A 21,754-nucleotide genomic window follows, 5' to 3' on the forward strand; every position below is an offset into this window, starting at 1 on the left:
TTTTGTGATTTCATTTCCTTGCTCTATGTAAATGACTAACAAAAGCAAAGAAGTAAATGAGTTGAATCAGTGCTATAGGCTTGCCTCTGCAGGCAGAAGGGAAGAGTCTGGTAGTGGGGAATGGTTCACTGCAGGCAGCTGGGCAGAGCTCACAGCATGGCCTGGGGTGGTGTAAAACGAGAACAACCAATGGCTCCATGGAGCTCCCTGAGACACCTTCATTCCCTGAGAACAAAAACAGCCAGCTCCTGTGTGCTAAGTGGAAACAGGCTCGGCTGACTGGCTTTTCAATCATGCCAAATCCCAGAGCTGTGACATGCAAGGAATGGAATCAAAGTTACAGATATAAGTAGCAGTAAATCTTTTAGCACCCCAGGCAGTTGTTGTTTCCTACTTGCTCTAACTCGCCTCCCAAGTGAGCCTCCACCTGAATTGACCACTTAGCTGCACCACAGGTTTCAGGCTTAGGCAGCCCTACCTAGAAGCACACTTAGATAGTTGTAATTTGTGGCTCCTTCTCTTTATCAGAGCAACTGGAAACACAACAGGCTAATGACAGACACAACTCCATTTTCTAAAATAGAGCTGGGGATGGGATGCGGGGGGTGCAGTCATGACTTAGAGGTAATTACTGGTTGCAAGAGAGATGCATGCACTTCAGCACTGGTCAAGACCGAGTACCAACAGTTCACTCACACAGTCCACTTCTCTTACTGCCCAGTGAAGAGTTGCCCAGCCAGCAAAGGGGAAGCACATACTAACAGCCGTTCACTCAACAGTTAGGGCTGGACTGGGCTGTCAAGATCCTCACCATCTCTTAAAGCATGAAGCAAACACACTTCTCTCTAGATCACTTATTACCACACCAAAATCACGAACGTCAGCACACATCTTCCTTTTCTGGCTGCCTCAGTAACACATAACAAGGACCAGATCTCAAATCCTGCTCACCAAGCCCTTTACAGATGGCTCACATTCTAACAGGGGACACCCTCTTGTGCAATTGTCACCCATAAACTTGACCTTCTTGACATTTCCTGCAATTTGGTCTGAATATATAAACCATCTCCCTGCTTCAAATCAGTGGAAATAAATGTCAAGAAGCATCAGTTCATTACTGTGATGTCAGAGCTCTTCCTATAGAAAGGAAAACACAGATTTGCTCAAGCTAGTAGTCAACCAAATTTTCCATCTCATTAGCCAAGGTCTCTTCAAAGCAGGTCTGAATTGATCAAGGGGCTATTCAGCTGGCACCACTTTACCTGAGAAGAAGCCAAATGGCCTTATTGCTTCCTCTCAATGTTTATGCCAGCTCGGAACACCTTCTCACAGAGAAGTCCTCATCACTACCACTAGTAGAGGTGGAACTAGCACTGTGGTAACTGTAAGGCTACCTTTTCCCAGGGCCACCACAACATCAGGGACTGATGACTGGTCAGCATTCGTAACAATAAACCCCTTCTTCTCAGGTAAACACTTAGCATACTCCCAAGTCTAAAGGTCTTTCAGACTTGGATGACAGCAGCATAAACCGGAGATAGAAATCAGACACACAATTTGAAATTATTCTTTCTTTATTCTTTAAACAGAATTGCTCCAGATGTCACAGAGCTACCACACTACAAATGTCTGCACAACACTTCCTGGGAAGGACCTTTTCCGCCCCAGCTTACTACAATTCAGCAGTTAATCTCACCCTTTTTTGAGGCTATTCAAAGAGGGAATGGATGAGGGAATAGCTGACTCAGGGGGCTTGCATGATATGTTAAAGGACACCCATCATACCTTGAGCTTGGCTTGGATCTCTCTAGCTTTCCGCCTTGCCAGGACCTGGATGTGACTAGATACCTGCATTGAAAAGACAAAATCCATCTTCATTTCAGAGGAGTACTAGCAGAGCTGCTTGCAGAAGTAAACATACTTCAGGTACCCTGTGCAATAGGGAGTTTTTTAGGATTGGGGGAGAAGGAGTTGGAGATAGCAATAAGATGCTTTTCTAAATACAATTTAAGTGTCATGAAATGAGGTGGGGGACCAGCAAAGGTCCCATTTAAGACCTTCTCCAATACAGCAGCTTTATCAAGCCAGAGACTTCATCTAAAACTGAAAGGACTGAGAGTTCTGATCTCTTGGCTCCCATCTTAGCCTCTTCTTGAGAGAAGGGAAAACCATGTTCTATATCCCTTGGTACTATATAATGACTTTCAGAACTTCCCCATATCTAATGTGGTTATCACAAAATAATACAGGTTGGAAGGAACTTCTGGATGTCATTCACCAACCTCCTACCCAAAGCAGGTCTAGGTTGCTCTGTGCTTTGTCCAGCATAGCCTAGACTATCATTCCCAAATTAAAAAGATTCCTTTTTCATCCCATGCACCAGGTATTTTCAAAATCACCACGGCTGTCCATCTCTCTGGGCTGAGCAAAGAATCTTCATATAGAGGCCTACTGATGTTCACTGGAACATTAATTAGTAAACCAAGCCAATGAAATCACACACCGTTTAACAGGAGAAAAACTTCTCTCTCAGTGTGATTGGGAGACAGGGGCATTACAATACTACTGTAAAATTCCTGAGCTGACTCTGCCCACTATTTTTATTGACCAGCGTAGCACAACAACCTCTTTCCAGCAAAGCCAGAAGGTAATAAGAAGTGAACAGCAAGGGATTTGTTCTCATAAGCCCTCATCATGTTTAGTGGTCCCACAGAACTAATGTTTACAGGGAAAGCTACACTTACCTGTTTCCTTGTGCGTGTTTTCCCTGTCCTCAGCTTAATATAGCGGGCAATCAGCTCATTTCGGCCTGGAACAGAAATAATGCAAATACAAGTTCAGAAAGCTATGACCCCTGGGAAAGATGCACAATGGAATTAGCTGTCTATAGACATCAGCAGTAGGGTGATACTCCTGTCGCACTATTTTCTGTCTTAGGAAGGTACTCGCTAGTTCACATAGACCATGTTTTAGGAGCAGAACCTTGGGCTGCAAATTCTATTTCCCAGCTTGCATCTGTATAGGTTAAAATTACCAATAAAAAGGAAAACCAAGTGTTTTGCTTAATAATTATATTTCCATAGTGTGCACAATCTGTAAACATGGATCAAAATTGCCAGTTCAAAGGAGAAAAAGGAAAGCCACTCACCCTAAAACATTCAGAAAGGGAAGAAGGAAGATCCAGGAACTAACAGGCCAGTCAGCCTCACCTCAGTCCCTGGGAGGTGATGGAACATGTAATCCTGGGAGCCATTTCCAGATACATGAGGACAAGGTGGCGACTGGGAGTAGTCCACAGGGATTTACAAATTGGAAATCATACTTAACCGACTTATTAGTTTCTACAGTGAGGTGGATGAGTACAGAGATGTACATATTGTGACTCTAGTAAGGCTTTTGACTTTGTTTTCCATAATATCCCCATAGGCAACCCTGACAAGGTATGGGTTAGCTAAGCGGACAAGCAGGTGGATTGAAAATTGACTCGGTGGATGGGGTCCTGGTTGAGAACAAGCCAACAGTTGACGTAGCAATACACCCATGGCAAAGGCTTGGCCGCCAACATCATCTCAGGTTGTTGTCAGTGGGTCAAGGGAGGTGATCTTCATCTCTGCTCAGCACTGCTGAGGCAACATCTGGAGTACTGTGTCCAGTTTTGGGCTCCTCGGCACAAGAAAGATGTGGAAGTACTGCAGTGAGGCCAGCAAAAGGTCCACAAAAATTATTAAGGGACAAGAGAAACCTTTATGCGAGTAGAAGCTGAGAGATCTGAGACTGTTCAGCCTGGAAAAGACTCAGTGGGAGTTCTTAATCAATGCACATAGATACCTAACGGGAGGCAATAAAGAAGAGAGGCAAGCCTCCTCTCAACAGTGCCAAGTGATAGGACAAGAAACAAATGGGCACAAACTGAAAGACATTCCATCTAAAAACAAAGCAGGGGAGAGAGGAAACAACTTTTTTTGCTGGAAGGGTGGTCAAATACTGTTACAGGCTGCCCAGAGAGGTTGTAGAGTTTCTGTCCCTGGAGAATACTCAAAACCTGGCTGGATGCAATCCTGAGCAACCTGCTGTAGCTGACACTGCTTGAGCAATATGGCCAGACTAGAAATCTGAAGAGATTCCTTTCAACCTAAATGAGCCTGTCATTCTGTGAACCTAAGTACTAGACAATGAAATACGATGAGGAAGTACATGGAAACAGCTACACAGAATTTATCAGTGTGACATGATCCGAGTAATGAAGACAAGTAGCTTTATGTTCAATGTGAGAGGAGAGGCCAGTGCAGAGCTGCAAAGAAAAGATGGTCATGGTGACAGACGAGGGAAATGGTATTAAGAACAACATGAATTAAATGACTAACAAAACATGAAGCTACAAGGTCACTGGTACAGAATTTTAAATTGCTTGGAATGAAAGCAGGAAACTGCAGAAGACTCAGGTCCAGGATTTTAAAAAAATCAGGAAGAGAAGCAGAAAAGGCTGAGCTACTTTAGCAGTGAATAGGATAAGCAAGCTTAGACCTGATAGACAGCTAGCACCACAGAACTGTTTGAGTAGACAACAAGGCATGAGGCACACTATACAGGTTGCATACACTGTCTCCCATATATCAAATCTAAGACACACAGATTTTGTTCTTTTCCTGGAGATGAAGGAATAAAGAGAAAAATCAGAAGCAGCAGCTACACCTCTGAACTCTAGGCTAATTCAAGGCAGAAAACATGATAGAAAGAACAGTCCTAGCAAAATAAAACATTTGTGGTGACCACACTAGTAGCGATACAGAACCTTAATAAAAAGTTGGGAGCAGGAAGTGCAAGGCTGTGAGACATCCTATATGGCTGCAAATGTTTGAGGAATTAAGTCAGAATAAACTGGAAAGCAACGCCACAGCTCCTGTGGAATTTATTTTTAACAAAATTATAATATCCCAATATTTTCTATGGAAAGTTTATAGGTTGAATTGAGAACTTGTACATTAGGGCACTACAGACATCAGAAAAGCAAGCAGTGAAAACAGATGCAAAATTTATTCCACTAGTTTAATATTCTATGAAAAAGTTGACACTTGTTTTTAGTTTAAAACCCTTGTACAACCAAACCCTAAAAAAACTGGATGCAGTGGAAGACTCTGTGCTAGAACTTGAACACGCAACCCTTGAGGGAAGGGCTGGCAAAGCTACTAATTCCATCAATTTCTGAAACAAAAGAATGTAAATGTCCATGACCACATTTAGGCCATATTCATGAAACACAACTAAAGCTTACACAGGGATAGGAAAGCATTTTACATTTACAGATCTTAGTCTTTTCCTAGTAGTGTCAATACAGAAGCTCTCCTCATTCTCCTGGGAGAAGAGATCAGGTCTGTAGCTGAGAAAACAGCTCCAGCTTCTCTATACACAGATTAGGAAACACACTGTGCCAGAAACACAATGCCCAGCACGTAACCACTGACCTCTTCAGTTAAGAGTTTCAGCATTAGCACAGTGGCATGCCCAGGAGTACCTGATGAGAGTAGGTGCTGTCATGCTACCTTCCACCCATCTGCTTTTCCAACCAACGTAACCATTTTTACAAAGCTGAGACCAATTACTAGCAACACATACCCACACCACCTTTTTCTAGTCCCAAGAACAGTATTTATGGCTTTTCAAAGCCTCCATCTGTTGAACAAGGATCCAAGTTGAAAGGTAAGAAAAAACTGAAGTGATTCTTCTCGCACAGATGCCACCATATGTAAGATTTCAGGGCAGTTTGACTCATGTCAGAAGTGGGAATTGTGCAGAACCAAACAAGGTGCTCAAGCCCCATTGTCTATAAAGAATGAAAATTTATATACACTACAAGGACCCTTTGAAGGGCAAAGAGAATGAATTAGTGAAAGCAAGAGGAAAAACTAGCCTTGAGAAGTGGATGTGGAAAATTTCAGGCAAACTTTTAAAGGGTGCATATTGGGATATACTGACAATTTGAACACATGGAAATTCTCAAGACACTGGCTCAAATATGGATCATCCTTGCAAAACTAATTACAAAGGATTCTCAACCAGATAATACATGTTACGGAGCAAATTCAGCTTTGTTCCAATTCCATCAAAGTCAAGAAATTACACAGACTGAGTAGTCTGACATAGCACTACTCTGCTTCAGCAGTAGAAGGCTGCGGGAGCAATTCATGTGAAAGGATGCCATGAACTGTGCCAGTCACAGTCAGTTCCAGCCATCTCCAAAATGGATGAAAACAACAACCCATCAAAAACCTCAACCAGTCAGAGGAGCACAAGCTACCCCTATTCAAAGAGAAAAAAAGAAAGAAAAAAAAAAATCACATTTGGAAAGGGCAGCAGCCACGAGGGGCAGGAGACACATGAAGAGACACACAAAAGGAATCACAAAAAGGACACATACGCAGATGCACAGAAAGAGAAATGCAAGATACGTAAAAAGACACATTTGGAGAAAACGAAGGAGGAGTCACATTTTAAGGGACATTGCTAGGGACATGGCTGGAAAGGTGTTCTTGAACAGAGGCGCTCCATGGCACGAAGAGTACACTTTGAGGCAACTGCCGCCCGTGTAAGACCCATGCCAGAGCAGGGACAACCCTGAAAGGCCTGCAGTGCATTGGGAACCCATGTAGGAGCAGAGAAGCAACAAGAAACAAGGAGCGCCAGAGAAAACCAAACCAAACATCAACAAAAAAACCAAAACAAAACAAAACAAAAAAACACCAAAATCACCCCCAAAACAACAACAACAAAAAACGGAAAACAAACCAAAAATCAAAAAAAACCCCAACAAACTAAAAAGCAAGAGCTAGCAGAAAGAAACCTTTACACAGTTACACCAGCCTCCTGCACCACTCAGCACCTCAAAGGAATTAGGAGGGACCGAGTGTTATAGAGAATATAACAAGGGAAGCTGGGACTATGCAGTGGGGAGGAAAGACAATAAACTGTAGCCGGCCTGCGAAAGTGGGAGGTGTTTCCCTAAGCATGCGTTTGACAACATCAGCAAAAATTCCAACGCTATCTCAGGCAATGCACTTTACTAGAGGAGACTAAAGGGAGGGGAAACTGTTGTACAAACTGTGCGTATTGGAAGCTGGTATAGAAATACTCTTAAATTCTCTAGAGTATTCAAATGTGGATCCTCAAAACATCCAGCTTTAGAACTCACTTCCCACTTGCCTCCACCTCTCATACAGCCTTCCTCTTTCAGAATCATGTCCCCACAGAACCAGGTAAAAAAAACAAAGGTGGCAGAGTATGTTAACAGACACACTAGTAGCAAAAAACGTCCAGATCACTCTACAAAAGACATTAGCATCACGGGAATTACTAAATATAGAACTATACAAATTGCCAAGCCAAATAAACCGCAGCAAGAATGTATTAAATTACCAAGAATCAAAACTGCAAGGACAGCAAGTCCTAAACATCTTTTGTTTTTCTTATCAGAAGTTAGATGTAAGCAGGTATTACACAGATAAAAGTCTGTAGGTTCACAGCCTCTGCAAAGCTCTTTCTTTGTCTCACAACCCTGGCTGCAGGGTCAGCAGAGACTCGCACACTCCTCATTTGGCTGGAACGGGCAAGACCTGTCATAAACTGTCAGATGGTTCATTTTTTAGAGCTATGTAAAGTGTCCCTTAGTAATCTGATCATACGTTGTATTCTTAGAATAACTCCCGCTGAGGCTTGCCATGGTCACCAGAACCTGCCAACAGTTGTGCCTCCTCTGTCAAAACCGCGCATTGGGTTTCATGAAGCTCTAGCCAACATACCAACTGCAGCACAGCACCTTTATCCTCCCTGTAGCCTTCTCCTTGGAAACATGGCATGAAAAAGGAGTAAAGAGATACTCTCATGTTCTTTACCTCTCACTCCTAACAGATACATTTCAAAGGGCATCAGTTTAGCTCCTGCTCCATCTTACACTGAATTGCAAAACTTTGCATTCAGTTACCCAGGAAGGTGCTGCTAAAAGAAGTGAATCAAGAGTTTTTCTGATTCTCCATTCTACACCTGTGCACCTTTCTATACAAGAGAAAAGTCTGCCTGTAAGGAAGGAGGACAATCAAGGGAATCCCAGAGCCATAGAAAGTATTTCCCAAAATGCTTTCTCACTGCGAGCTTCGTGCTCACTTTCTGTTAGTAAAGGTATATTACTGCTTGTGCAAGAGGCTTGTCTGGGGCTTAAAGAGATAAAGCACCTCTAAGCCCAAGACTTCCTTGCACACCTGTTGCCAAACAAAGCAGAACCACCAAAAGCCTCTCTTCTGTTATCGGTGAGAGCAAAGAACTCAGTGATTTCTGCAAAATCCTTCCAGTGGGAAGGAACCTGCATGGAAGCACCTGCTTCTTTGTAGCAACACCTTTTCTGTAACCAAAGCAAACATACGCACCTACACGTGAAATGCTAAGATATGAGCAAAGATATAAGAACTACAGAAGCAACTATCCAGCTGTATTCAGTGAAAGGCTAATGAAAGCAAGGTCAAGGAAGACATCCACGCTATCATTTCAATTTCTTTGCGTCACCTAGTGATAACTCCTGAGACATGGCTATTTCCTACACTTGCTAAGCATTTAGTTAACTGTTGATCGCAATTAACGTAAACATAAAGAACTGTGTGCATCAGGCAGCATGACAAATAAATTTAGACACAGGAGGGAACTGAGGGACACCTCAGCAGTCCGCCAAATGTCAATGCTTATGCATACAAAGCAAAACTAACTGCTGAGCAAGCCTTACTAGAATGACATTTAAGGCAAAAGCAGCGTGTGTTATGTTTGCATGCACATACGGGACTAACTGCTCTGGGGTCTGCTCCAATCCATACCTACCTGCACAGCCGTACTTTCCATCTCCACTTAGACTGCTTTCTCCACCCAGCTACGCTAAATGCCTTCCTGGGCATCCCCATTACAGAAGGTCCACGGGTTAAAAAAACAAACAACAACAACAAAAAAACACATTTTTTCTTTCTAATGGCTAATCCCATCTTCTCATCAAGATGCACAGACACTCAAGTCTTGCTGATATCATCCTGAACATTTGTTTTAAAGCTATCTTTATTAGACCTTCCCCTCATCACAAACTGTATTTTCTTACCAAACCCTTGGTAAGAAATTCTGCTAGCTTCCCAGTTTCCCAACCCAGCTTTTTCAAGACAAGAGTAAATGACGTACATGACCTTTCCTTGTTTGGCCTTTTTCCTTCATCCCACCCTATCTTCCGTGACTTTTGTCAACCTTTAATGCAGCATCTTTTTTGATTATTAGCATGCTTACTTTCAACCTTAACATCTCTTCTTCAGGAAACTTGTTTGTGAAGTTTTAGACTTCGGCCTCTCTCCTATAGGTCCTTCTCCCCCTCTTCCTGAGCTTTGTCTTGGTATACAACGTACATAATACAGTGATGATGATGATTTTCAGCACCAAAAGCTACTTTTACTAATAATTCCACTACCAGAGCTGAGGCTGTCATCAAAGTCAATAAAAATAACCATCTCCCTATTCATCCCTATCTTGCCACCTCTCCTTGGGACCCTCCACCCTCACTCCCCCACCATTAATCTCTAAACTCTGTAGTTCGCTCTTCACTGGTCTTCAGTCTTTGTTGGTACCTATAAATTAAACATACAGAGCAGGTAATACAGCATGGTGTATTGTTTTTCCCATTTATCTGGACTGCAGCTGTGGCAAATGCCTGTGGGAAGTAGCCCCAACAGCAGTGGCCAGTTTTGAGAGCAGCATATTTGTTTTTAATTAGGAGCTGGAGACAACTCTTTCAAGTGATACATTAATAATGACAAAGTTCACTCTAATCAAGCTCCTTCTGAGGCTTTTTTCAACCACCTGTATTTTTTATTCCCAACTTCTACACTGAATCCAGAGAACTGTATTCAGAAGGCAATAAAAGAATTTAATGCACCACTATGACCGTCATATTGGGATCACTTCCCATGAAAGATGGGAAAGATAGAAAACCATAGTGCATTTTACTGCACTACCCTATCCTATGAAGGCATCTCTCCCTCCACCAATGCAAAACTGCAGTATATTCAGCTGTGAGAAGAAAGTTTCTTCACTCTGATCATTTATTCCATGCTTGAATTTGCTCAGTATTAACCTTCCACAAGAGGGTTCCCTGAGCAGTCCCTACAATAAGGGATTTTGAGATGAAGACTCAAAGAAAGCTGAACCAGTACTTCTGAAAAACAGTATCAAAACAATCAGGTCCCTGAAAACAGGATACTGAGGCAATTAGCACCACTACATTGTCAGCTCTTCCCCTACATACCTGTTTTCATCATTTGTGCAAGTGCTGAGCTCCTTCCTCTTCTGAAATGACAAAGAAGTTGAGGCTTCATTTGCTGGGCAGAATGTGCCAGTCAACCAGCTCACATGAGGAAATGGAAGTCTGGTGATCAGTCTGAGGTCATAAACTCAGTTGTCTCATTTACTAACCCCGCCGAGTGTAAAAGACCTTTTTCTGAGAAGGTTAGTATTTACTTCTTTTCCACTCTATAACCTAAAATTCACATCTAGAAACACAAGAAGTGCTATCCCCATTTATAAACTGCTGGTTCTTGATGGCCAGTTTGATACTTTGTGCAAGGTGCATGACTGAGGAGTGATAATTACAGACCCAGCAGCTTTTGGGAAGTTTCTTACTGATTCCAAACAAGAAGTGGAGATAAATGAAAAGTTAGTTACCACAGGTGTAGCTACAGCAACAAATTCTTGATGAGCAAAACAACTTGAGGAGGTTCTTCTCCTCAGATGGTCAGTACTCCTCCTGCAATATTGCATCAAATCCTCTGTGCAGCTGCAAAAAGGTTGGGGTGGAACAATGCACTACTCTAATTACCAAAAATTCAAAAATAAGCCCTCCCCCATTTAGATTTTGTTGTTGGCTTTGTTTTGTTTTTCCCAATCAGCTGATTTTTAATTGGACTGGTGAACTAGTTCATTTTGTGGCTACATTAACCACGGCATTGGCACAGCAGAGCGAAAAAAGAACTAGGGCAGAATTGTTTAAACCAGTTTTGCCACCAGAGAAACTATAGCCTGGAACTATGCTCCACCTAACTGCTCACTTGCATACTGACTGGTAAGAAGATGGGCAAGGCTCCTCCAGTGCTTGCCTCATTTGTCTAAGGGCTAGACAGAGTTAAAGTGCCTCCTAATTACTGCCCCAAAGGCATGTGGAGTTACTCCTTCTAAAGATGAGCTTTTACTAAAGTACAACAATGTATGCATGCAGAAATCCCTCTCAGCCTAATGGGAAGCTCCAGGCTATGCAGCTCTTGACCACCCCTTAGCCTTTAATACAGATTTTCAGTGCATAAATTGAATGTCCTCATCAGCTGTGCTTTCCCACATTATCACCTCAGGCCATAGAAATGTAAGATAATCCATCCAATAAGTACTCCTCCATATACACATTAAGGGCTGCAACAGGAAGGGAGCTGGGACTTGTTCTGGTACTTCCCAGAGTAAGACTGATGAGACTCTCACAGAAATTGTTTAAATTCAATTTGGCTGGGAAATCCCACAATCACATCAAAGCAGCTGCATATAGTAATATGAGTCCTTCATACGCCAGAGAGCATACCAAATAACTCCCCAAACAGCCAATAACAATATATGGAAAGGCACATCAAACAACATCCTTCAGTTCCCATGAGTCCAAGTTCTAAATTATAGACCCAGACATCTGCTAAATTCTTCCTTAGGTCAAAAAAATGCCTTGTCTGCTTGTTTCAATAACTTCCAATAGCTGAAGGGTACCTGAAAGCAACACTCAATAGCACTTCAGTGATATTGCCTCAGACAATAGCAAAAACTCCAGCATCTGTCCTCACTTTGCAGTCAGCTGACTCTGCTGGCACCAGCAGTACACTGCCTTCTGTAGATTTCTGCCCAAGTGTTAATCTTGTGCACGCCCAGATAACAGGCTGACCAAGTACTCAAAGCCTCAGCTACCACAGAAATTGGAGCTAAAAGGGGTCTGTGAGATCCAAGCAGCCACTTGCTGCATGACCAGCACAGAACTATGCAGTTCTCAAGGCATCTGGCCTAGTCTGGCTGAGTCCTGTGATGAGCTGTGACTGCTTCATTTGATATGTATCACACGAGGACCCAGTCCTAGCCAACTGACGGAAATTACGCAGCAACTTCAAGGGGAGCAAAAGATGTTCTTGCATTATATGAATATGCACTATTATTTATTCTTTATTATGCACTAGCAAAGATGCTAGTTGTTAGAATTAGAACTAGTTGTTGAAGATGTCATATTCCGTAACAGGTGAAAAAGGAACGTGGACAGAAAAGCCTAGCAGAAACACAGGCTTCACAACTAAGTAGCTATCCGGGAACTAGTCTGAATAATAGATGAGTTCTGCCAAGTTCATAAAATTTCCTTACAGTGGCTGGTGATATTCTGACCCTGCTCTCTTTCTGCTCCTAACACTGGGGCAATTCTGTTCTACAATCTTTAAACGTCTGTTCCCTGACTGAGTTTACAGTGTAAGTCTGACAGATAACTGGGCAACCAGGATTCAGGCAGTGACGGGAGAGCAGGAAAAAAGAGGGTGACAGAACTATTTAAGCTGGAGGGATACCTAAGAATGCATATAGGTCCAGAAGGAAATTTACAGATACCTAGGTGCTTCAACTACCTTCTAGATGAAAGCTGCTGTATCTAGAACTACCAGATCACTTTCCTCCAACCTTAACCATAAGGGATCACACTAGACATGAACAGCGTAAGTGGAGCTGGCTTTGCTTCCAAGCACAGGAACAGATTAGATGTCCTTTGAAAGTCCCTCCCAACACAATTTCCTCTGATTCTGCAACTAAAGATGATGATGCAGTGTTCGTATGTAGGAATGCCCATAATCCCCAGTAAAGGTTGAAGGCAACATCGTGCTAATGCTGTCACGCTTAGAAACAGGCTTATGTCTACAGCATTTGCAGTCAACAACTTGGGTCATTCCTACCGGGTTATCTCAAAACCACTGTGCGCTCCTTCCACTCTGGTCCACAAACTCCTATTTAAGCTCCTGAAAAGCGATTTGTAATTAGTGTACAAATCACACTCGAGGAAAGAAGAGCGATTCTGAAAACATTTTACATGAAAAAGTTTTAATTGAAAGTGTAATTTCCTGTTCAAGAAGCTAGAGACAGAGCAAGACCATGCCAGTGCCTGTGTACGTGCATGCAGTGAGCCTCAGAGAATTTGGAGTAACCAGAAGATGGGTCACAAGTTCAAGGTGACAGCAATGAGGAACAGCTGCTGGCTATGCACCCTTCAACAGCAGGTGTACCCAGGCCCCAGAGGTTTAAGTCAGCTCTGCCAGTGACCAACAGACTTTACAACACCATCTGTCTGGGCACAACCTGCACACAGCCTTACAGTTTTGCTGCCCAGATCTTCATCATATGCAGACAATACAGGGCTTGTTATGGATTAGGTAATGAGCAACTGTTTAAACCAATAGGCAGTCCAAGTTTTCCTGTGCTCATTATTTTGATCCTAAATTCATGAGAATACTGCCTCTTCTTTTCACTTAAATACCATCTTTTTCTTATCAAGCTGCTTTCCTTCACTTTGGGGAACCCTTTAAGGCACAAGAACATGGAATGGTTATGTTGTCTTGTACTGGCTTTGCTGAACAGTAGGACTACTATAATAAAGTTTTAAGTTATATGCTCTCCAGCAATAAAGCATTCCTTTGAAAGAGAATTTAGAAGAGAGTTCATGTGATAGGTTTTGCTTACTTGCACTGTAAATAAGAAAGTTCCCTTTTTTCTTCTGCGAGGTCTCCACACAATCTGTGTATAAATACTTGACATCTCTCTCTAGGTATGTGCACCCCCTTGCTTGAGAAATGCTATCACCCTTCTCTACCCAATGTCTCACTAACCAACAGAAGGCAAACACTGAGAAAACACTCCTAGTATCTATCCTAAAGTTTGCTCTTCCTGTTTCAGACCTAAGAAAAGGCCTCTGTGTCCATCAGTTGAATAAATTTATGCATGTCACAAACTCACAGATAGTAAAAATCCTAATATTAACAATTTTGGAAAGATTTTCAGATATTTACAGTGAAATGCCATATTTGGTCACCACCTAATGCCCCGTGTTCTCCGTTTCCTGTGTAAAACCATAGTACATCCGAACTAGAACGCACCTCTTACACAAAACACACATAACACATGCACCGTTCCTTGGGACTACTTTTCCAAACATTCCTTATAGTTCTGTCTGATACAATTTTAAAAGTCCCAACAGCATTTCCATTCTAAATCCTTATAGAAGAGAGATCCCTCAGCATTGAGCACCATGCTGTCACGAAGCTTCTTCTGATAACCAGCCTATATTCCTTCTTTCTCCCCCATTAATCCTAGTCATGCTCACATGTTCTACATAAAATCCCTCTCCCTCTTAAATGTTAACACCCTCCAAATATTTTTAGACTGTTATTATGTGTCCCCCCACCCTCCACCTTTCAGTCATCGCTTAGCCAAGCTATGTATATTTAGCTACTTTAATCTTTCATCCTAAATCAGTCCCCTCAACTCCCAGAGCTCAATGTTAAGTCTGGTATGCTTGTTACTCTTCTCAGAACTCACTCTATGTTTCTGAGATTTTTCTGGTAAAGTGTTCACAAAAACCTGAGCAGAAGAGAGCTTTACACTTAGTTTAAAGAAAAAAAGGAACCCAATCCAGTGGACACTGTTAATTTTCACTTTCCATGTCTGATTTTGTTCCCAGGTTTTGAATTCAATCTGAAATTTTAAATATAAATTGCCAATTTGTATGTTTAAGAGCAGATTAGCAACTGGAAATATTTGGATCCAATTGTGAAAGAACAGAGTGTTTTTTTAAAAAATGTAAAAAAAAGCCACTAAGGCTTTTTTACTAAACTTTCCAGAAAACCACTGGAAATGTGTAAAGTTATCCAGAAGCACAGCAGAAGCAAAACAACAACTTACAACAAGGGAACATGCTGACAAATGAAATTGAAACAGTCTCTCATACAAGGCAGATGCTTGGATACAGCTATAAACATAAAGCTGGCTTACTAACTGGAAATCAACTAAACTGGGTGCTAGTTCCAATGCGAAGAAAGAAAAACCCAACAAAAAAATCAGAGCTACAGAGCAAGTCTATCTTGGACAATTACTACATGTTTGAAATTTAGAAACCAAAAAGTCAGAGGAAGAGCCAAAAGGGTAATGCAATGTAGCTAATGAAGGAAGTTACTTGAACATGATGAAAGCTCTGTGGCTGCAGATACATACAGTGAGAAAAATACAATCCCTACACAACCCGCTTGGGTTTAAGCCTGACAGATAAGAACAGGACTACAAAGCTCCTAAAAAAATCAAAAGGGACAAGAAAAAAGAAGTATGTGTCCTTTGTTGAAACAACAGAATAAAGCCCCCCAAAATAGTCATATAATTTAGTAAACATGTAACACAACGAAACTGCTAATTATGTTTCTGTTCAGTACTAAGCATGTTAAGGGAAGATGCCACAGTCACTACTAATTAATTCTATTAACTGCAATAGCAAGTAGTTTCCTGGCTGGTTAGCGTTTCAAAAAGTGATAAATTCCTCAATATTCAGGAATTGCTTGGAACTCATGGAAAAATATTTCTTTTTATGTTTGCATGGAGAAAACACCAGTTAAACTTGAAGAAACAGTTTAACTTGAAGAACCCTAACCTCAGCTTACAAAGGAGATGGAAGGACAGCTGTACATACTCCAGCAGAAGTTTAACCTGCTGCAAATGTCTCCAGAAACCAGCCTTCATCTAGTCAACAGCAAAGGATCAGAACCACACAAAAGCAAAGTTAAAAGCTGACTCAGTGAAATAAAACCTTGTTATTGAGCAAGCCCAACAACATCACACTTAACACTAGGAAAAGAGAGAAGGGAAAAGTCTGCATCCTGACCAACTGCCAATGAATCGAAGTTTCATTTGTCTTCTGGTGTTTAAAATGGGATATCCAATTTTGTTACCAAAACTGTGGGATAAAAAAGGGCTGTTCTGTGGTTCACTAGGTCACACTAATGGAAAAGATAGGAACTGTAGAAGTGTCTCTCTAAGGGATATCACAGCTGAAATCCAAATTTTGCAATTAGCTGGGCCAGCCAGGTCAGTGTCAACTGAGCACATTCTCAGCATGTTTCAGTTGCTTTGATTGAAACAACATTAGGTGAGATGCTAAAGTAGATCTACCATAAAGCATGTGAAGACTGACACCTTGAAGATTTTAATATTTGTAATAGCTGCCATGCTCCTCCCACCCCTCAAGGAGAAGTGTTTATGAACTGGGACAGGCAGCGCTTCCTCGGGTTTATTTTGTTGATTTCCAGTTTTCCTTCTAGTTACTATTTGAGGTCATGGAAAACATTACCTGATAACACATCCCTCCGAGACAAAAGCAATATCCTGCAAATTTACCTAGTCACTTCACAACGGGGGTGGGAGGCACGGTAGCTTTTGGCATCAGTTTGGCCTTTTTTGCCAGCTCAATTCATGTTGCAAGCTCAAGCCTCTGCAGTGCACCGACTGCTCCAGGTTTTAACACGGTTAACTATCCTTCTTCTATCACTCAGCCTCAGAGCTTTGGACGTCTTGAAGTATTTCCATTGAGCTGTGTCAGGGCTTTGACTCACAAACAGATGGTACCAGCCTGGGAGATAGATGACTGCCACCAGCTGTCTGCCCCCCCTGCTCAGCACAGAAATGGCTGAACTATCTGTACAGTTGCTAAACTACTGCCTCCCACAGAACAGCAACCTAACACAGAGCCGCCGGTTCTAGCTCCTCTCACAGGAAAGGTGCTCCACGCCAGGCATTTGTGCAGTGAAAGGCAATGCCGGACAGCTAAGGCAGTAGCTCATTTCTTCCAAGCTCTTACTTCCTCACTTGTAAATCAAGGCCCCAGCAAGGTTTGGTCAGAGTAAGTATTCACTTTGCTGGTTACTATTTTTTATTTCTCTGTCCTCAGGAGTGTTGGGAAACCTGCTCTATTTACCATCTCCATGCAAATCATACAGAGGTACTAAGCTCTTCCCCTCTTCCTTCTCTAGACCAGTACTGAAAATGCCAAGAGATACCAGCCTCATCGCTTCTAATGTCAACACAATGATTACGAGAAAATACAGCATCCCATATCAGACGAGACAGCTTTTCATGCCTTAAGTAGGTGGTAAGCAGAGACTGCTGGAGAGGACAGTGAGAGCAGTACTGTGTAACGAGCTTATTCAATATCAGGATGCTGTTTCCAGCAATGGAATACATCTAGGAGGGAAAATACAGTGAAAGATAAGAAAGCAGGAAAGGCATCAGTGGGGAACAGTGAAATGCTCCAACTCTTGTCAAGGGAAAGGGGCACAGACGTTTCCGTGCAACACCTCAAACCCTTGGTGCAGTGAACTCTGCAACTCAGTCACGGGACAGCCAAACAACTGTGCCCCGGGGGCAGGGCCAGCTCCACGCAGAGCCTGTCCTGTTCGTGAGCTGGCTCCTAAGCGGTCAAGATGAAATCAGGGACTATATTTATTCTCCCTGCCTGGTCATATCTTTCTATAGACCCCAGGCCGGGCCCTGCTTCCTTGGCACGAATCCTGGAGTCTAGTAAGCAAAGGAGGGTCTAAATCAGTGCCCTGGGTTGTGCGAGGAGCACGCAGAACGGAGCGCCCATGGTGGGAACAGGTGCACCGAAGGCAAGCAGGGACACTGCCCGTTCGGGGCTGCGGGGGAGGGCCCGCCCAAAAGCTGTTCGCTTCGTCCAGAGCCCAGCCCCAACCTCTCGGACTGCAAGCGGGTGGTTTGCTCCCGCAGCGTGCCAGCCCAGCCACCTAGAGACCCCCACTGCACGCCAGGCCGCGCTGGGTGAGGCACCAGCCTTGCTGCTTCCTGCAGTCCATTCTACTCTGATTTCTACTTCTGCTCTCGCTCTGTCACCGAAATCCTTCTGGCCCATTTCACTCTTTGCTCCGAACATTCGCTCCAAAGCTGAAGTTTTTCAGGGACTGTGCAGAATGATCAGTAAATTAAGCCAGTCTTAAAACACAACGGTCATTTTCCACCAGTAATTTTAAACGTCACCTGTTGTGAAAGTTAGTGCAGCAAACTAGTTCTGCAAACTTACAGCAGCAAGGAGCATTCACCAATCTATGCCTAGTAACCATGGAGATAATTTTCAAGTAATAAATGAGTTTGAGTAACATTTTAAAGCAAACATTGCTTCCGAAAGAAGCAGTCCTACCCTCACGTCAAACAAGGCTGCTCATTCCCGTTTTCCTCATCCCTTCCCTAAGCACTGGCACAAGCAGTTGTGCAGTGAAACAAATCAGGCAGCTTATCCAAAATTAAGTTCACTTTTTTCCCCCCTTTCTAGCTGGATCAGTTCCTTGGTCGGTTCCACAGCACAACCTCAAAAATGTTTGTGCCGGCACAGAGCAGGAATTGATGTCTACATAAGAGTATTGACAACTGCTGAGCCTCAGGGTGATCTGCCTTAGTCAACATATATGGCTGTGTTCAGACACAACGATGTGTGTACCCAGTAAAACCATGCCTCCTAGATAAGGCTCTGTAAACGAGACCTCACCCATGCCCCCACAGTGAGAGCAATCTGTTCACCAGCTCAGTGAACAATGGCTCTAGGGGTGGACAGAAACCTGCAGAATGACTTGTGAAGTGCTCCATCTGAAGCTTCAGGGCATGGTGCTCCCATGATGAGGCCTGCATAGACACACAGATTCCAGGGTAAAGGAAGAAAACAAAACTGAGCACTGACTCGGTAAGGAGAGGGCTGCCTTCCATATATTTGCTAGTGCTTTGAGAAACGGTTTTGACACCTTGGGACTTTTAACCAAATATTGCGCACTCTCAGCCTTTGGTGTGCTTTTTAGTCACAGAAGTACAAGGTAGCTTATTCCAATGCTGAACTAGACAATCCAGCTCAGATCAGCTTTTCTGTGGACAAAAATCAAGAATGAAATTTTAACTGTGGAATAGGTCAAAAATCCCATTCAAAAACCACATCTACCACCTAAAAAGTTGACTTCTGCTGCAGCTGCAAGCCAGCATGTCTCTACATTCAATTCAGGGCTAGTTATCTAGCTAGCTGAGAAAGAACCTATAGGTCAAAGACATTCATGTCAGGGCTACAAGGCAAACTACAATGAAAGGGAGCAGCCAGAGAGATCTGTTTTCTGCCCTTCTTAAGATCTGAAAAGCACAGCTGGTTAACGAAATGGTGTTTGCACACCACCAGCAAAGCCTTTCAGGGGTTCAGGGGCTGAACTTCTGCCCTTTAGCACCAGAGATGCAGAACTTTACCTGTCAGGATGACAAAAATATTGGAGACAGCAGTGAGAGATACCATAAAAGAGAGACTTAGTCACAACACTAAGCCATTACTATCCAAAGATTAGTTCAGTAGCACACCCAACTCTAGGATATGCTTTACTGATAGTCCCCTGAAAAAGACACCTATAATTCCTTCTGATCTGCAACTGTTAAAATCTTCACTAATTTTCCTAATACAACTTGAAGTGACCAGTCACATGAACTTAAAAATGCCTGAGAGAGAAGAGTTCATTCAGAACATCATTTGGTGCAAAGCAAGTGGCTTGCACAGGGCACGCTGCCTCGAGCGTTGTGACATGTCCTATCTCCTTACCATACATCTTGCCTTCGTCTGACAAGATAATCTTCCGCCGTCCACATGGTGGGTAGATGGCTAGCGCTTCCTGGAAGCTCTGCTCAATGTCCGGGCTCCACACACCCTCAGCGTCATTGTCAATAGGTTTGTCCAAGGCCTCACTGCCCCCTGAGTCGTTGCTCCCCTCAGGGGAGGTGGGAGAACTCCACTCGTTGGAGGTAATGGTGCCAGCTAGAAACTCCAAGGTGCGACACGGAGAAGCAGACTCAGAACCTGTGATGACAAACACATCCCATCTGTTAGTTAGAAATTCTCTTCTCTAGGGGGGAAAAAAAGAAATAAATAAAAAATAAAAAAAAGAGGAAATACTAAAGAAAACAAAGTTTAAAAACCTCTGTGAGGAGGGTTTTTACTTCAAGTTTACCTTAAACGGTAATGCAATCCCATGCTTGATTTCTCTTTATGCTGAGATGAAAACCTTCTCTATAAATCCTGCTTAAAAAACAGCCTGCTCCCATACCCCTTTGGTTCACTAAACATCACTTCCCAATTCTCAGACACTATGTCTTCTTGCCTGTGTCTCCGTCTCCTGATTTCATTCTCCCTCTGCTGCCATTATCTGTGCAACTGTTATTTAACTTTCTGAAGCATGCACACAGGGATTCAGTCTGCTTGAAAGACTATACAAAATAAAGCAGTGATGAATTATCTAGTCATCACCGAGCACTCAAATTTTCTCAGATACTGTTTCACTGGATCAGAGTTAGCAGTCGGTGTCATTTTTAACACTGACATTTCTTCTCTAGGATCAGCTGCACTTCAAAAGAACAATTTCTCGAGCCAGACAGTTTAATGCAATCTCTCCCAAATCTCAGCACTACATCCTGGCAGGAGCAGAAGGCACCATGAGTAAAAGGATAAAGGCACTAGGTTGCAAGTCAAGAATTCTAAGTGCTTAGCTTGTTTTTACTGCTCATCCTCAAATCGACCTTGGGCAAATTCCTTCAGTTCTCAGTGCTCTCTGCTCCCTCATGCTTTACCAGTCTCAGGCTATTAGATTTGCCACTGGGCAGGAGCAGAAACTGTTTTCTTATTGAACCTAAGGAGGCAGCTGCTAGCTCTTGAAAACTACAATAAATTATAGTCTACTCAAACTCCTAAAGCACAGGGTGAAGTCACTGAGTGGAGCTGCTAAAACACTCATTCAGAAAGTCTGTACGGCCTTCAGACTATACAGATACTCCCAGTAAACTATACAGAAGACTAAGGGCTTTAAAGACATGGATCATTCCCCTGCCTTAATCTCAAAGCTGTTAATTTACCTTTTTAATAGTTCTGTTATCTGAGCTGCAATGAATTGTCACAAGCCACCATTTGAGAATGCAGTTAAATAAAAGAGTTCAAAACTTCCCTGAAAATCACCACATTGAGCTGAGTAGCAAGAAAATCAGAATAAGGATTTATGTTTGGTTTTTGCAAGAGGAACAGAACCATCTAACCTGTGCTGAACAAAGGTAAAGAGAGAGCTCTGACATGCCAAGTCAGACTAACTCAGAAATACCACAGTGATAATGTAAAGGAGGACAGAAGAGAAATTTGGTCACGGTCTATGTAAAAAACTAGCCAGAACAAAACCTGTGCTGTTATTGGCAAATGGGAAAAGCGGGTCCATTCAGTCAACCTTGTCAGCCCAACAATTCCGGGCTCATGGCTCCAGAAACTTTTCTGACATTAACTTCAAAAAACCCTTACATCATACACTCCTTTTTACATCTCTCTTTGGATTTCATGTTTACAAAATCTTCTTCAAGACCATAAAAATGAGTTTGGGGGTTTTTTTAATAAAAGCTATAATTATTAAGAATTTTATCATTCCAAAAGCTGATGTTGTAAAGAGTTGACAACACTGGCTGTCGGTTTTGCTGCTCCTTGATTACTTTGGACAGCACCAGATACCTACTTTATACATCCACCAAAAACTCAGGAAAGAAGACAATATTGATCATTTCAGTAATTTCTAGACACAGTATACTTCTTACA

The 21,754-nt window shown here is 42.6% G+C and overlaps 1 protein-coding gene across 1 annotated transcript in view; it reads right to left on the bottom strand.

The window, feature by feature from the left end:
• The window catches only part of TEAD4 (TEA domain family member 4), a 55,128-nt gene that overhangs the window by 21,827 nt on the left and 11,547 nt on the right, over nucleotides 1-21,754 (bottom strand). The window contains exons 2-4 of the mRNA XM_010015508.1: nucleotides 19,733-19,987; nucleotides 2,745-2,809; nucleotides 1,786-1,848 (exon numbers count right to left, since the gene is read on the bottom strand). Of these exons, the coding sequence (XP_010013810.1) occupies nucleotides 1,786-1,848; nucleotides 2,745-2,809; nucleotides 19,733-19,739 (135 nt within the window). The 5' untranslated portion in view covers nucleotides 19,740-19,987. The remainder of the gene's footprint in view (nucleotides 1-1,785; nucleotides 1,849-2,744; nucleotides 2,810-19,732; nucleotides 19,988-21,754) is intronic.

Source organism: Nestor notabilis, unplaced genomic scaffold (assembly GCF_000696875.1).
Source record: "Nestor notabilis isolate BGI_N333 unplaced genomic scaffold, ASM69687v1 scaffold10605, whole genome shotgun sequence".
In the NCBI taxonomy this organism is placed as follows: Eukaryota; Metazoa; Chordata; class Aves; order Psittaciformes; family Psittacidae; genus Nestor; species Nestor notabilis.